The following is an 18500-nucleotide window of genomic DNA, read 5'->3' as shown; positions in this document are numbered from 1 at the left end:
AGTGTGGCCTACTAACTTATTTGTAGATTATTTTGGCAGTTTAGCCATAATTTTTTACAAATTTATACGCAATCTGAAAATACTAACTACAACATGATAGCCCATAAACTTCAAAAACGGCAAATCCTGCAAACTTCATGAGCTGTAAATTACAGGAAGCCTTTAAATTCCAGGAACTGTGTCTGTCACAGTGAAGTTTCAAAGCTGTTCCTCTCCCCCCTTAATGTCTTTATCATATACCTGCCCTCAAACAACAGAGGCTCCACCTTGTCCAACTGTAGCAAAAAGTTTTTCTGAATACCTTGAGAGGCTATGATCAGTCAACCAACAAAAAAGAGCATCTTAAAAATCGGTAACATACCAGCTCCATTAACTGTTTGAGCTGACCTATCTCTTCTGGTAATGATCCAAGTTTGTTGTTACTTGCGATTAAGACTTTGAGAGGCAGACCACACAGGCAGGCAGGCAGGGCAGACAGCTGATTTCGACTGCAAAGACAATACAACAAGAACACATGTAAACAGAAAGGCCACTTCATACTGTCTGTGAACCTGTTTTTAACAAGAAAGGAAAAAGGAGTGATCTGAGAAGACATTTTACAAATACAAGAAGTCCAATATATTTTCTGTGTGACAACTCAAATGACAAGTATGTAAGAAAACAAAATATGTTTTTCTTTTTTAAAAAAAAAATAAAAAATAAAAAATAAGGGTATGGGCAGTTCTGAAAGAGACAACTTTCTTCAACACAAGGAACGCCATCAAAGTCCCCCCACCACCACCACTTAGAAGCCAAGCCCTCGGCCAGCCAGGAGGCAGATGGAGAGCACATCCTGCACAACCAATAGCAACAGGAAGCTGGTGCCAACTGCCCTCTCCTGACAATGTGTGCAGGAAACTCAGCTGGACCAAAGCAACCAGCACCACACAGGCATCATTTCATCCATTGCAGTAGGGATGGGGAAGATAATTTTGCTGCAACTCACAAAACCACCGGGCTCATTTCCAACATTTTGACTCAGCTTCCTTTTGTTAAAACAAGGGTTGCTACAGTTTAAGTCTGTTTTGGTATCTGCAAGAGAGCTAACTAAAAGAAAAAGAAAGGAAAGTTGGTCTTCTGGCAAAGTGGAACTGCAGGCCAGAGGGGTTTAGTTCCACAGAGCAGCCAAAAAAGTCTAAGTTGATGTCTCATCTCTGCTCTACAAGAAGAGGGTCTCTACCCAGAAGTTTCTGAACTTTCTATCATCAGTGCTTAGTTTTCATGGAGATGGAAAATACTGGATAAATAAAATCTACGAACCATCCTTATTTATATGTCAGCCATTTATTTCAATCTCCTCCCCCACAAAAAGCCCCTTTTTCCTGCTACCAAGCAAAAAGACAGATGGGTTTCAGTTTCCCTTTCTTTCTCTGCCCTTCTGGTGTTGAAGCCAACAACCACAGAGTGAAACATCTAAAAATCTGTATGTCATTCAGTGTAACTATTTAATAAAACTGCTGTGTGTTTGCACACACATGCATAAAGTTTCAGAAGCTGTGTTCCTGTGTGAGTGTATTTATAGACATGCATGTATCTGTGTATGTGAAGGGGAGAGACAGACAGAATGGAAATACACCAAAATACTATTGGTACTCCTCTTCGGGTATAGGTACAATGGATGGTTTTTATTTCCATTATTATACTTTGATGTATTTTCCAAACTTTCTACAAGTGCTTTTATCATCAGGAAAGAAACATCATTATAAAATGATAAATGTGACCTGGATATGTGTTACGAGTGCTCCTATTTGTGAAAATTCTTTTTTTTTATTTTTTATTTTTTTAATTATACTTTAAGTTCTAGGGTACATGTGCACAACGTGCAGGTTTGTTACATATGTATACATGCGCCATGTTGGTGTGCTGCACCCATCAACTCGTCATTTATATTAGGTATATCTCCTAATGCTATCCCTCCCCCCTCCCCCCACCCCACGACAGGCCCCGGTGTGTGATGTTCCCCTTCCTGCGTCCAAGTGTTCTCATTGTTCAATTCCCACCTATGAGTGAGAACATGAAAATTCTTTGAGATGTATACTTATGATCTGTGCACTTTTCTGAATGTATGTCATTCTTCAATTAGAAGTTTGACTCTCCTCCATATGAGGGAGCAGAAATCTGGTTAACTGAAGGGCAGCTCTACCTGATGAGCTCAGAAAAAGCAGGTGCTGTGCTGTGGAAAGAACCTTTCTAATCTGGGCACGGCCTTGTCAACACCTTGATATCTCTGCTGCTCCAGGGCACTCAATTACCCATGTAACTATGTTTTAGCAAGAAGAGATACAGTCATATCTTCTCTCCATTGTGCAGACCCATGGAAAAAGCTATTTCCAGAAAGAGGCAGATTTTTCTTTAAGAGGGTCCAGCAGAAGGAGGGAGGAGATTGAGTGCCCTCCTGGTAGGTTCCTGGCTTGCAAAAGACCAACCAGCTCTTCACTTTCCCTAGTTAGCAGGATTGGACCAAGAGAATAAGGGCAATGGGCCCGCACTGGCACTCTCTCCTGGTCTCTGGGGACGGTGGAAGGGAGGAGCTAGGGCCAGCAGCCTGTGTTTCTGCCTCTCACATCCCTCCCAAGGCTCTCTCTCACCAGCAGGGGCTCAGTGGGACTCTTTTGGCTGGAGGAGGGGGTCTTCCTGTTACCCTGCTGTGAGGGCTTTTTTCAAGCTCCAAAAAAGGCTCCTTCAGAAAAGAGAACTCAGTTTATTAAAAGATGGCAAGTAAATAATTTGAAATGTAACTTGTGGTTATAAAATATTTGTTAATATGCAATTTTATAAAGTGAGGATCGGCAAATAAAAATGTTAATAAGGCAAGTCTATTTATTTGGAGCCATACGTAAACCTCCTTTTGAAGAGGGATAATGAGAACAAAGATTAGTATTTTCAAGGAAGTTCTATATTCCTATTTTTAGCAGAGTTAACAAATACAAGTTAAGATCTTTCCTACATTTCTTTGCCTGGAAACTCAGAGTTACACTCTAAGTTATCCGTCTCACTAGTTGGTGCAGGGATCTAACCAGATTAGCAGATATGGAACTGGGAGAGTCATGTATCATACTACTTTGAGAAACACAAAGAAAGCTCTGCTCATTCAGATGCGTGAGTATTTGAGATTACATGGGTTTATTCTCATTGGAAATCTTCCAGAGTGGGTACTTACTTAAAATAAAATAAAATTTAAGCTTGTGAAAACATTCATGGTCTCTTTGATGGGAACGGATGCTTTTTACACTAAAAGCTGCTGATGGAATGGCCTATCTCATATTTATGTTCCATATATGTCTTGTTTACACTGTAATTAATCATCTGTAGACTTACCAATTCACCATGCCAAGAATTTAGTCACCGTACAGCAGGCCACAGACCTGGGGCACATTTCTTCGACTTCATCTCTCTGCTCCCTCAGCCTCTAATTCATATATTTTATCACAGGATGTTCCTGTATTACTTGTAATTTCCCCAATAGAAAAAGGAAATACACATGCACACAAAAACCCATTTGCTCTCCAGCAAATATTTAGACAGGAGAGGAAAAGCTGCATTCCCTTTAATCCTCTACCCACTAGCAACCACAGCAGCAGCCTCAGGTTTTTGAAACCACTCTTCTGGCAGCAATTTTTCTCAAGCAAGTAAGTGCCTCAGGCCGCAATCCACTATCCTACATCCCTGGTCTTCTGCAGCCTTGGTGCTATAAACTGGCTCTGTGCTGAAAGAACGTTTGAAAATAAGGCCATATTGTATCTGACAAGCTACATCACCAGAGCCAAGTCTACACCCCCACCCCTACCCCAAACCTGTCTCTTTGTCACTGTCCCTGCAGAGTCTGGGTTGAAGATCAGGGTGGGGAGGAAAGAGAAAGAGAGGGAAGGCAGTGGGCTTTTACCAAATCCATATTATTGTGAATGCTTCATCTTCCATCTTTTTCAGTTAAATGACTTCCTGCTGGATTCATCTGTCTATTTCATCATTTCAAGATGAAATAAGGCAGCTCAATATAATCTAAACATTCTTGGCAGCCTAAATTTGCAGGATACATTTATCTTGGCTTCAAGTACCACTATCCCTCACTTAACTCCTAAATTAAGGAATTTACAAACCAAATCACTTTTTCTGATTTTACTTTTAGAGTACTATTTTGATGTATTTTGACTATGGCACTTATTGATGTCCATAGTTTGAGTCTCAATCTTAGTATCTGATATTATTTATTATTGGTTTATCAAAAGGTTATTTTCCTTAAGATATGTGATTATAAAGACATGCTATGTTCTTACAGGTGATTTTATTAACAGAGCATAATACCCACATTTTTAAATTCTACTGGAATATACCTCTGTATTTTCAGTGAATGGATTCACTTAACAGAATACAGAAAATTATTTTCACTTAGAAAATAATTTATAGAAAAATTTATATAACAAATTTACTCACTCAATTGGTTGCTTGGTGTGGCAGAAAAGTCACCAATTGTAAAAACCTTTCAGATTGTCAAGAGACTGCCCCTCCCAGACTGAGCCAATTTTTAAGTAAGAGATAAAGAGAGAAAGGCCACCTGCTGTGAAATTTTAAGACCTGGGTTCAAATACCATAGAGATGATTTGCCACAAATCAGGTAAATCATTTAATCTCTCTGGTTTTCTCAGCTATAAAACAGAGACAATAAGACCTACCTAACACGACATTATAGATGTGAAAATGCTTAGCCCAACACCACAACCATATATAAAGATTAAACCTCACCCAGCCACTAATGTAACAAAGCAGCGAGGAGGTAACCATAGAGAGCATAGGTGTGCTCAGCTCGATTTTACAGCCACGTGTTGCTTAATGACAACGATACCTTCTTTAAAATGCTTCATCATGCCATTGTGTTATTGTGTGAATATCACAGAAAGTACTTACACAAACCTAGGTGTCTAGCCTACTCCATGGCTAGGCTATATGGCATAGCCCATTGCTCCTAGGCTACAAACCTGTACAACACGTTACTGTACTGAATACTGTAGGCAACTGTGACACAATGATAAGTATTTTTGTATCTAAACACATCTAAACATAGAAAGGGTAATGTGTTATGCTCAGATGTTAAGATGTGGCTACAACGCCTATGTCACTACGCCATAGACATTTTTCAACTCCATTATAATCTTATACCACTGTCACATATGTGGTCCATTGTTGACCAAAATGTCATTATGTGGTGTATGACTCTATTTATTAATTTTACTTATTGTACATCCTAATTGCTAAAATTTTAGCCACCTTTAAAATATGGTTTAATCTTTCCCTCACTGAAAACATATGCCAATTAAAAATAAAGAGATAGCTCAGACATGCCAGGGTGAACCAGGCTGGGCTATAAAATTTCAGGCCCAAACAAACCATGTACCTAATTCCAATCTGGATAACCAAGACTACAACATATAATCCTATAAATGACATTTTCTCTCTCATCCTTCCTAATTCCAGGATCCTGCCATTTCACTGGAAAAGCATGAATATCCAGGGGTTACAATCTCTGTTTACTACTTGTTTTCAAATAGTAATGGAAATAATGATGTAAAGTCATTAACCATCACAAAACTATTAAGGAAATGACACAGGCCTGAATCTAAAGAGTGACAGAGAAAGCTGGGCAGGTTTCACAGCGTGGATACTCTGGGCTTATCCAATACTGAGTCTCAGCAAGGGAAAGGAGCTAGCAAGGATCCAGTCATTGTTGATTTGAATATTACTGTCTGTGCTTGGCACTCGACCTACAGTAAACAGCAATTATTTTACTTTAGCCTAGTAAGTTTCCTTTTCACAGGATACCTCACCTAATTTTGTTTTTATGCTCTTTTATGAATACCCTGTTTGCTTCTCATCAAAGTTAGAGTAACTTTTTGCTGTTTTGCATATGACACCTGACTCTTGTCTTTATATGCACACAGCAGTGAACAATATCCATAGAGAACCATTTCCTTTTTCCTGCTTGTTCCATTCTGAAAAATCCACCATGGCAAAATGTCTCACCCTGGTTCCCCCTAATGACTGAGTGCTTCCCCTTCATTGCCTGCCCTTCCCCTACATTCCACCATCATTAATTACACGTCTAAGACAATGAGCAACAACAACAACAACAACAACAAAAGCTTTGCTTTCAGTTGCCTGGTGACAGTCTGGTCAACTGTAATTTTATGCTATAAAGCTAAAATCAAATAGAGACTATCTTTACACTTAAATGTAAAGCTAAAAAATAACATTTGACATTAATTTTTAGGACAGAGATTTATTATTATCTTATATATTTATATTATAGGTGCCTAATTACATAATGTATATTAAATCTGGGAGCCTAAGTTTAAATCTAACTTTGAAAGCAGTTATGCTAACTACAACCTGACTGTGGCAATCATTTGAAGACTTAAAATGTTTTCAGACTAGAAAAACAGAATCATCATTTGAATTGAATCTGAAACAAGTCTTGAAAGCTACACCAATCAATTTCACACTCCAAACACATAAAAGCCATGTGTTGAGAAGGTAAAAGATTAACTTTAGAAAAGAGAACTGCGAGAAGAGCAAGAAAACAAAAACAGAGTGTCTAAAGCAAGTCTGAATTCAGGCAAATTTCTGCAACAGTCATTTATTTCACTGTGCATTTTCCTATGCATACCTGCACCATATTTGACCTCTTGCAACTGAACTGGTTTCCCACAATAATAGTCTATCTCCTCGTGAGTATAAATAAGCCACTGCTTAAAATATTCATATATATATATTCCCCCCAACGGTCAGCAACCAATGTAAGCTACCAATGTCTACACTTAGATTTCAAAGGGCAGTTTTGATAACTAGCTCTATCTTAATTATTTTCTCTCCTTTCTTCTAAGAGTTCTTCAATTCCAAAAGATCAAGGCCTATTTTGTGCTCTAAAAACCACTGCTTTAAATTTCCTCTCTTTTAAAATGGAATTGAATGCTCAAAATCAATTGAGCTTTCAAAATAAGTGAACTGTGGATGTTCAAAGAGGACTCAATATCTAATACCAGCCAAAATATTAATTTTGCAAACACTTTTAGAGGCAACAATGTAGATGTGGGCTTTTAAGTATTAAGACTTGTAGCGGCCTAAGCTCTGGGTCTTGAAAAATACCATTGTGCAGATCATTGCTCCTGGCACACAGGAAATTATCACTAAATGACTAGGAAAGATACACGGGCAGTGGAGATAATTCTCCCACTTTTTGGAGCTATGTGCCAGGTGAAATCAACCCTAGTTTCCTACTATCAGGAAGGTATTCCTACTTTGCTTCTCTTCCATACCACCTACCACAGCCTAGAAAACATACATTTTCAAGCGATTCTCCTGCCTCAACCTCCTGAATAGCTGGGATTACAGGTGCACACCACCACGCCCAGCTAATTTTTGTATTTTTAGTAGAGACGGGGTTTTACCATGTTGGTCAGGCTGGTCTCAAACTCCTGACCTCGTGATCCGCCTGCCTCAACTCCCAAAGTGCTGGGATTACAGGCATGAGCCACGGCGCCTGGCCAAAAATATATATTTTTTACTTTAACATCTTTCCCCCTTAAAAAAGGAAAGGGATACTGATACTGACTTAGGTGAGCACAGTCTACTGAGATCAATTTTTACCTAGGGACATTAAGGTAATAAAAATATTCATAATAAAAATTAAGATGCCTGCATATTGCCATTTACCACTTGAAGACGCGTTCCTCTCCATTTATTTCTAGAAATGTTTGAATGTGGAACATGCATGGATATTAGTGTACGTACATCCTTTTTTCCTACTCATCCCTCCAAGGAAATGAATCTTCAGAGAGCTTCTATTGTATAACTTGACAACTACTAATAACTAGATTCTTCTTTAGTGTTCTAACATTTTTACACAGAGTAAAATTTTGCCAAAAATTTTACTCTTTGCCAAAAATACTAAAAAATCCACTTACTTTACTCAAATACTAGCTCTTTTGACACTTTGCTTCTTAACCCATATTTCAATTTGCATGATGACACAGCATGCCACAAAACTTAATTCAACAAGTCAACAAATATTTCTTGGCTAATATATATAAGGGACTGTGTTGGCACTAAGACGATTATTTTATTTATATTCACAACCATCTTGTAACATAAGTACTAAGACCTCCCACTTTTCAGACACAAAAACTGACATTCAGAGAATTTAAATAATTCATTATAAGTTGCCTGGCTAGTGAGTGCCTCTGTGTTCAGGTTTGAAACCGGGTGGGTCAGGCTTTAGATCAAATTCTGTGATCTCCCCTCTACACAGTGCAGCCTTTTCTCATTTCCTCTGGAATAAAACGTATAGGTAAACCAGGAAAACAGTGGAAGGAGGGCACAGAATTCCAAGCACGAGGCAATGAGATACTGAACTAGTAGTTAATGATTGATTTATGTAAAAATGAATGGAGGAAAGGGGTCAAAGATAATTTCTGAGATTCTGACCTGGGGTGCTGGAGAAAAACAGTAGGAGCATGAACAGAAACAAGGATCGAAGATACACTAATTTGGAAAAGAAGAAAATGGGCTTAGTCTAGAAAATACTGGAATTTGAGGGTCACTAGGACATCTAAGAGGAACTGAATATTAGGGAACCGGGGAAATAAGGGCTAGTGCTCAACTGAGTCAAAGGGATAAAGAACATATTTGAGACACAAGAGGCATAAGGTCTTGGAGAGAAGATTGAAGACCAAAGCTTTAGGGAACTCTAGCACTAAGTTGCAGGAAGAGAAAGAATATCCAGATACGGCAATAGAGAAGAAAAAGGAAGAAGTAGAAAAGTGACCAGGAAAGCATGTGACCAAAGACAACAAAGGAAGGCGCTATCGTGTCAAATACTGAAAAGAAGTCGATTATTTTCTACACCTGCTGAGTTCCTGCTCTGTCCAAGAACCTATTCTAAGCTCAGAGAAAATACGAAATGTGTGTAAATCCTAAGACTTTATGTCTAACAAGACTAGCCAACTTCTCTCTAAGCTGGTATCACCTACATCCTACCTGGACATTGATCATATATATATACATTTTTTTTTTTGAGACGGCCGATCATGTATTTTTAAAGTGCTGTGGCAGCAGATATTTCCTTCTGGGATTCTAAAAATCTAAGTTAAAAAAACTTATTGACTCCTAGGCCAGGCGCGGTGGCTCATGCCTGTAATCCCAGCACTTTGGGAGGCCGAGGTGAGTGGATCACGAAGTCAGGAGATCGAGACCATCCTGGCCAACACAGTGAAACCCTGTCTCTACTAAAAAAAATACAAAAAATTAGCCGGGCGTGGTGGCGGGCGCCTGTAGTCCCAGCTACTAGGGAGGCCGAGGCAGGAGAATGGTGTGAACCAAGGAGGCAGAGCTTGCAGTGAGCAGAGATCGCGCCACTGCACTCCAGCCTGTCTCAAAAAAAAAAAAAAAAAAAAAGTGACTCCTAAGGAATACAGAAAGTGAGACTTCCTTTACCGATCTTATCATGCAAGGTGGAATGAAAGGACTCCAGGCTGGTCCTAAGAATTCTGTAAACAACTGCTTGCAGATTTTTGGCACCGTGGTCAAATGTTCAAAGGTTGCCTCTGCTGAAAATCCCAGGCTGTTCTCTCCTACTGGTACTGAGGTCACAAGGGTCTGGTTCTGGGACTAATTTACTTGAGGGGCCACAACTCATAACAGTTTACTTAAATTCCCTGAAGATCACCCATTCAAATTATTGATTGAACAAAAGTAAATGAACTGCCCTAAAACACTAGCTACTGCTTCAGCCCACCCCTCACAGCCACCCACACACAAACAAGCTTTCCCAGTTCTTAGGACACACGATCTGAAAGGAAACATTTCACCATCCCCACTGAATATCACTGCTGATATTCTTTTCATTCTTTTTGGTTTTTTGCTACCTACAGACCTGTTCCAATAGTTCATGAAGGTGCACAATTCTTGTATGTGGTGATATAAATCTGAAGTATTTGGGCTGGGCGCAGTGGCTCACGCTTACAGTCCTAGCACTTTGGGAGACTGAGAGGGGCGGATCATCTGGGGTCAGGAATTCGAGACCAGCCTGGCCAACATGGTGAAACCCTGTCTCAAATAAAAATACAAAAATTAGCCGGGCATGGTGGCGGGAGCCTGTAATCCCAGCTACTCGGGAGGCTGAGGCAGGAGAATCGCTTGAACCCAAGAAGCGGAGGCTGCAGTGAGCTAAGATCATGCCACTGCACTCCAGCTTGGGTGACAGAACAAGACTCAACAAGTCTCAATAAATAAATAAATAAATAAATAAATCTGAAGTATTTGGAGTATCAGAAAAAAAATTGTGAACAATTTTGCAACAGGCAAAAAGAGTACCAGGTGCCTTGTCTAATGTACCTTTCCAGGTTATCTCTGCCTGCAGACCTGCAGATGCAAAATGTGTTACAATGGAGGAAATGTGAAACCCCAAATTAAAATGTTAAATTTGCTGTACTTACTATAACCCTGCATACCAGACTTAGAAAACATATATTGTTTTCAAGCGTATGTGGAATATTTACAAAATTAACTATGCATAGCAAAACTTGACCAAATCAATGAATCTATTTCAAACAGATAATATTCTCTGACACAATATAACTAAATTAAAAGTAAACTTTTAAAGATAACTTTAAAAACTGTTCTATAAATATTTAGCCCAGGTGTGGTGGCTCACGCCTGTAATCCAAGCACTTCGGGAGTCTGAGGTAGGTGGATCACTTGTGTCCAGGAGTTTGAGACCAGCCTAGGCCACAGAGCGAGACTCCATCTCTACAAAAAAATTTAAAAATTAGCTGGGCATGGTGGTGCATGCCTGTAGTCCCAGCTACTGCGGAGGCTAAGGTGGGAGGATAGCTTAAGCCTTGGAAGTCAAGGCTGTGGTGAGCCGTAATCGCACCACTGCACTCCGGCCTGAGTGATGGAGCAAGACCCTGCCCATCACCAAAAATGAAAATAAAAAGAAATTTAACACTCACAAGCCACAGAAGTAATAATGGAAAGTAGAAAAGCCTGGGAGTGATTAACAACCACTGCATAGCAGAACTTTTAGGAGTCAGCTAAAGCACTATGCACAGGGAAATTGTGGACTTAAATGCTCCTGTAAGAAAAGAAAAAATCACTGGTAATCAATGAGCAAAATATCCAAAATCAAAAGCCAAGTTAAAAAAAAGTTATTAAAACACACCATCTTCCATAACAGTGGATAAAGAAAAAGAATGCACAAATTTATAGTATCAGAAATAACAATGGGAACCAATTATAGCTACAGTAGAAATTTTAAAAATACAAAGGCCTTCCTTGTGTAAATACTGATGTTGTTCCCTTGGAAAATCCCTAACAACTATTTTCACAATTATGAAACTGTCTTAAGGGGCATGAAATGCAATAGAGATCATGTTCAACAAGGTAACAGAGGTGAAAGTGCTTAGTGACCTATAAAATGTCAAAGAAATATATCTCATTCATTTCTCTTAATTATGAAATAGTGTAGCCTAGGGATAAACCACTTTCCTATTTCCTATCCAAAGTTAAGGGTTGTTGAAGGGCTCAGATCTGATGGTGTGATGGTTAATCTTAAATCCTATTTAGCTATTAAGAAGTAGTGGTGGCTAGGCATGGTGGCTCACATCTGTAATTCTAACACCTTGGGAGGCCAAGGTGGGCAGATCACTTGAGCCCAGGAGCTCGAAACCAGCCTGGACAACATGGCAAAATTCCATCTCTACCAAAAAAAAAAAAAAAAAATTAGCTGGGCATGGTGGCGCACGTCTGTAGTCCCAGCTACTAGTGAGGCTGAAATGGAAGGGTCACCTGAGCCCAGGGAGGTCAAGGCTGCAGTAAGCTGTGATCACACCACTGCACTCTAGCCTGAGCAATAGAGCAAGACCCTGCCTCAAAAAAAAAAATAAAAATAAAAATAAAAAAAAAATAAAAGAAAAGAAAAAGTAAAAATGAAAGAAGAAAGAAAAAAAGTGGTGGTGGTGATGATCCCCAAAATCCACACCTTTTATATATGTATGTTTAAAAAAAAAAAAAAATCTCTCTTTTTCTCTACAGCACTTGTTATAGAACTTAGTAAAGTGCAGTGTTCTTAGAGGATATATAGTAAGTTGATTATTGATGAAATGGCAATGTTTCACAGTGCTTTTTATCTGTCTCATTAGACAAATAAATGCAATTTGGAACTTGTTCATTTGGGGCTGGCAGAATAAACTTTGACAATATATATATTATAAACAAAATAATATATACAACAAAAAAATATATACAATTGAATTAGGAGTGGGTATTTACCTCAGTTCCAGAGCACTAACCTGCTGCACAAAGATCTTAACAACTCTATTAAGATCAGAAACAGAACTGAAAACAAAACCAACACATTCTGACACTACTGTAGTTATCAAAGTCATAATATCCCTTTTGTGTCTCTCTGTTCTTTTTTTCAATACACACTGATCCAAAACAACAGCTATGATCAGGTGATATGTAATAATGGGAAAATCCTCTTTGGAAGTTATGCCAAATATGAACTATCCTAAAAGGAATTCAATCTGATAAGAAATAGCCAATCATTCACTCATTCACACTTTATAAAGCCTGTCAGCTACCAATGGCAATGGACATAATTTTACAGGCACAATAATTTATAAACACATTAATAATTTTAGGGACCATTGGCTACGGGTTCCACCTTGAAAATAGATGCCCAGTGAGCACTAGAAAAGGCAAAGCGTAAACTCCACATGGTTGGCCGTGCATATGCACTGGATGACTCCAATGGCCTCTTCCAACTCTGCTATCCTGTGAAAAATATTTTCAAATTTTAAGTCAGTTCACTTTCAAACTCCAGTTCAGTTCACTGTGTTTTTGGTGTCTTTCTGCTGATCTATCATTTCACAAAACAAAACCTGGCTACCAAAGACCAGCTCGAAAATATATACATTAATATACACACTAAAGTGTTCTCATTTTCTCTTTGAATGGGGTAAGATCTTCATGAAAGAATGTGGGATACACATTTTTATCGAATTGAACAAAACTCCTCCTCCTTTCCAGTTTAGGAAGACATCATCAATTCTTTCATTTTTTAAGAGAGAAGAAACACTAGCCTACAATTGAGACTTTCTTTAGAATTGTCAGTGCAAGGAGAGAAGACATTTCTTCTACAAGTAAGAAGAAATGTAGGTAAATTTAATTTTTAGTTCACAACAAAAAAAGTATAAAGTCTGTGTTTTCTAAGGCAACCCTAGCATGCAAGACGCTTGTCCCAATCCAAGATGACTTCTCAGTGTGACTCCCAGAGGAATGTGGGGATACGGGTTATAGGACCATCAGGAAGCTGGCTCTTTCTGCACATTGTTCAGCAGCCAAAAAGAATGCCAGGCTGCAGAGAAAGCAGCCAAAACAGATTCCTTTTATGGTGTGATAACATTTTGTTCAAGAGACCGCCCTGTTCTTTACAGGCAATGCTTCAGAACCCACTCCTAGTAGGTTGGGAGAGGTTGGGGCTTCTAATGAATAAACCAGGCCTAGCTGAGTGTATTTCACCCTAGAAAAGTAAAAGCACTCACCACGACTTCTGGAAGCAATATGATCAAATACTATACAGAACTTTCATTTCTTGGCAGCCGCTAACGCTGAAATGAGACTTTTTAACCAAGGTCCCTATTCTTAGATTCACAACACTCCTACTATTGCCAAGAGTTTTGCTAGTCTGGGTTATTTTATTTTCCTACGGTACATTTTCTTCATGAGGCTCATCAACAACAAACTCTCCAGCATCTTAAAATAGATTTTAAACTTTGTGAGGCTTTCCTGTGTAACTCAGGTTCAAAGTGTTGGTTCCTCTATAGGAACAAATCTTGCTTAATCATTTTTATTGTTCTTGGCCACATGTCTTGGATTAAGACACTTTATAACAGGAAAAGACACAGTGGCACATATACTAAACTAACATAACCTTTTGTTGTGAACGCCAAGAGGCAAAGATTAAAAGCCCAAATCCTTCAAACACAGGCTACATAAACAGCAGTAAATTAATATTTTCCACAAACATAACATTTCTGTCATGTGAGAAAATGTGAAAAATATGTAAGTGTTTTTAACTGCACTTCACAGTAAGGATTTTTTTCATGTGCTAATTAAATTTATCTCTAATTTAGGACTAGAGGTTGTTGGCAACAAGCAGCCTTTTGACATTTAAAGACAACATATCAGCCAAGAAGCTGGTTAGGCAGTGACATATCACCACCACCGCCACCATCATAGTCATCATCATTATCATCACCATCACTATCACCATCACTATCAAATATTTATGGCTGTTTACTCAGCTGAAATACACCATATACCCCAGAGGGTGTAATCAGTTTTGAATGTTTCCCATGAATTCAAAGTAGCTTCATATGGCATCTTCCTACTTTGGAATATACAAAATTAGTAATTTCTACATGCAATTTATTGAGAGAAGAAAAAAATCTAAATACAGTGAGGTCACATTGATTTTAAGTACAGACAGACAAAATCTGTGAAAATTTGAAAACCAGCTTCTTGGCACTATTTGATCTAACAAGTCTTTCTTTTCAATTAATAGAAATAAGAGGAAAATTTCTAAGTGCTACAGAAAAGAAAGTATTTTAGGGTACTTGTTTATAAAATCAGATATACTTGCCTATTTGTTAAAGCTCTTTCAGATCATACTATACTTGATATCATCTACCTTAAGTGTGAGCTCAAAAGCAATTTACAGTTTCTTTAATTTTAAGAAATTCACACCGACTTCCCCATACATCAAAATTAATGATAATGTCCTGCATTGATTATATACTTCTATCTTGGATATCTAAGTTTTTTCTTTGGCATACTATCCCATTTATAACTACTGAAGAAAAAACACTAGATTAGCTCTTCTACAAAGTGGTGTGTTTGCAGCATCCTAAGTCTCTGTGTCCTTTTCAAGTGAGGGGATTGGCAGTCTCTCCCCAAAGGTCAAAAGTCAATGAAGTCCACTACGACCCTTCACCATACCCAACAAAATATATATTTTATTTTGCTAACTTAATAATATCCAGGAGGAGCAGAAAAGACGTGAAAAGGCCACCATGGCTAACCCTGGTTGTTGTGGAGGAGACATCACGTTGTCATCACACACAAGCAGGATATTCTGAGTCCCTCCTGCTTACCAGGCTTAGGGATGGCTGGGAGTGGGGTGGTAGTTTGTGGACAGGAAGAACTCACACAGACAACACTATCATGTGGATGATACTACTCAACATCTGAGAAGACTTCAAAAGAATTTTATTAGATGCCACTGGTATTTTCTAGATACAATTACATATTTGGAAGTAAACAAATGTGACAGTCACTGTTTCACAGATACTAATACATCTTTTAGTCAAAAGCTATATTGCATTCAACATCAAATCTGATAAATATCTCAATTTCAAGGGTCCAATTCCTAGAAGACATGTTTCAACTATACCCAGTAATCAAATAGGAATTAAAGGCCTTGTAATTGAATAACACAAGAGGACCAGCTTTCTGATTACTTTAAAGATTACTCTCATTAATATTTTTATTTTATTTTATTTCTTTCTTTCTTTATTTTGAGACAGGGTCTTGTTCTGTTGCCCAGGCTGGAATGCAGTAGCACAATCACGGCTCACCGCAGCTTCAACCTCCCAGACCCTCTCACCTCAGCCTCCCAAGTAGCTGGGCCTACAGGTGCACGCCACCACGCCCGGCTACTTTTTGTATTTTTTTTTTTCAGTAGAGACAGGGTTTCAACATGTTGCCCAGGCTGGTCACGAACTCCTGGGCTCAAGGGATCTGCCTGCCTCGGCCTCCCAAAGTGCTGGGATTACAGGCGTGAGCCACCACGCCCAGCCTACTATTTTATGTTATACATTTATACTCATGTAAAAAATTTTATAGGAGGTTTTGAAAATAATTATATATGTATATATAGTATCTGGCTTTCAACAACTTTAGAGGATAGCTATCTTTATACAATACCTCTGTGAGATAAGCTTTTCCTCAAATTTTCTCTATTTGTCAAATTCCTTCAAAGAGCACATGATTCAGTATGGGAGAATAGGTCTCAAACATGGTAATATTAAAAGTAGGAGAAGTGGGCAAAGAAAAACAGAACAAAAACAGAATGACCCATGTAAGTGGGAGAAAACAGATGCAACCAGGAAGCTAAAAATTACAGACTGTAAACCATATTTGAAGAGTTAGATGCTTAACAGCCTCTTCCTATATTCTTTTTCCTTTCCATTACCCAGGAATTCATCACAAAACTGTTTATAACATACCACATGGTCCTCTTCAGCCATGATCCGTTTCAATGAATTCTCAGTCTTTGCCTTAAAACATCCTCAGATCCATACTGCAATATATTCTTCCTATCCATCTGAAGACAGCAATAATCTATTCTCAACTAGGTGTGACATGGAAACCGTCACACCAAAACCATTTTACTAATGTTCTAAAAATATAATATACATTTTAAGATGACATTATTTAGTGTGATTAGCATTTTAAAATCCCTATCATTGTAAAAGTAAAATGTTATCTATACCCAAAAGCTTCTCAATGAACACGGACTAAATACAACAATGCAAAGTTAAATATATAGACTGACTGCATCCAGGACTACCAGCAGTGAAAATGTCCCAGCAGGACAGGAGTAGCTAAGTAAACAGACCAACTACACATGCTTTCCCCTGTATATGTTGGAATTTGAGTACAGATGTCTTAGGAGATACTGACCCAAATTCTATAGACACTTATGCTTGCTGCACCAGGAAATTCCAAGGTTATTAACACCCCACTATGGCAGAAACAGTAAGAAAATTCAAAATGGTCAGATAAGTTAGAAATCTGCAAAAGTGAAGATTAGATATATGAGCCTCCAGACGATCCTAACAGTAACCTACACCTTATTTACCAAAAAGAAGTTAAGGCTACTTAAAAACCTGCTAGGATTTTTTTCAACCCTGACAATAAAAAAACAAAAAAAAACCAAATACACTTGGCCGGACGCAGTGGCTCACGCCTGTAATCCCAACACTTTGGGAGGCCGAGGCGGGTGGACCACGAGGTCAGGAGATCGAGACCATCCTGACTAACATGGTGAAACCCCGCCTCTACTAAAAATACAAAAAATTAGCCGGGCGTGGTGGCGGGCGCCTGTAGTCTCAGCTACTCAGTAGGCTGAGGCAGTAGAACGGCGTGAACCCGGGAGGCGGAGCTTGCAGTAAGCCGAGATCGCGCCACTGCACTCCAGCCTGGGCAACAGAGCAAGACTCCGTCTCAAAAAAAAAAACAACAAAAAACAAACAAAAAAACAAAAAAACAAACATTAGCAGGCCTGGTGGCCGGCGCCTGTAGTCCCAGCTACTTGGGAGGCTGAGGCAGGAGAATGGTGTGAACCCGGGAGGCGGAGCTTGCAGTGAGCTGAGATGGCGCCACTGCACTCCAGCCTGGGTGACAGAGTGAGACTGCATATCAAAAAAAAAAAAAAAAAGCACTTCTACAGAAATGCAACTTAAACTCTTTTTTTTTTTTTTTTTGACATGGAGTTTCGCTTTTGTCACCCAGGCTGGAGTGCAATGGCGCTATCTCGGCTCACCGCAACCTCTGCCTCCCGGGTTCAAGCGATTCTCCTGCCTCAGCTTCGTGAGTAGCTGGGATTATAGGCATGCGCCACCACGCCCAGCTAATTTTGTATTTTTAGTAGAGACGGGGGTTCCACCGTGTTGGCCAGGCTGGTCTCGAACTCCTGACAGGCGATCCATCCGCCTCGGCCTCCAAAGTGCTGGGATTACAGGCCTGAGCCACCACACCCGGCCAGAAACTCATTTTTGACTGCAAGGAAAACAAGACAAAACCAGTAATTTTCAGTAGCCAACTAAATCAAAACTAAAATCAAAACTAAAAAACCACTGACATTATACCTGGTTCATTGAACTTTCTGAACTTTGATGTTGGGTATATCTGTTATTCAACACAAGTCTTGCTCCCCTTTGCACACTAACATGATGCAATGACATGAGTAAAGGCTACATTCAGGCTTGCAATTGGGGATCTTGTATTCACCGTAAAGATATATTTGATGAAACAGTTTCCCTTTCTCTCCTGACATCCCAGATATGGGGAAAGGATTTAGAATTTGACCAGAGAACCTAGCTGCAAAGTCTAAAACCAAGGCCTTAAAATAACTGATTTTCTTAATATCAGAGCTACTCAGGGGCATTAATATATGATATTATGTTGTGCATAATCAATCAATGCACATTACTAAACCATGCTCAGCAAACACTGACCTAAGTTAGCGGGATGTAAAGATAGATAGCAAACTTTGTATCTGGCTAGAGTTGTTCAGTGCTCCTCAACTTTCTTAAGAAGGCTTAAAGTGAATGGGCTCAATT

The 18500-nt window shown here is 39.0% G+C and overlaps 1 protein-coding gene across 8 annotated transcripts in view; it reads right to left on the bottom strand.

Annotated features, from left to right (window-relative positions):
* The window catches only part of LRCH1 (leucine rich repeats and calponin homology domain containing 1), a 200200-nt gene that overhangs the window by 83695 nt on the left and 98005 nt on the right, over positions 1 to 18500 (bottom strand). For all 8 annotated transcript variants that reach the window (XM_003314134.6, XM_009426931.5, XM_063792516.1 and 5 more), the window contains exon 3: positions 362 to 488. In XM_003314134.6, coding sequence (XP_003314182.2) covers positions 362 to 488 — 127 coding nt within the window. The remainder of the gene's footprint in view (positions 1 to 361; positions 489 to 18500) is intronic.

The sequence above is a fragment of the Pan troglodytes genome, chromosome 14 (genome assembly GCF_028858775.2).
Source record: "Pan troglodytes isolate AG18354 chromosome 14, NHGRI_mPanTro3-v2.0_pri, whole genome shotgun sequence".
NCBI lineage: Eukaryota > Metazoa > Chordata > Mammalia > Primates > Hominidae > Pan > Pan troglodytes.
Note: the sequence above shows the minus strand (reverse complement) of the source record. Positions and strands in the feature narration are given on the sequence as shown.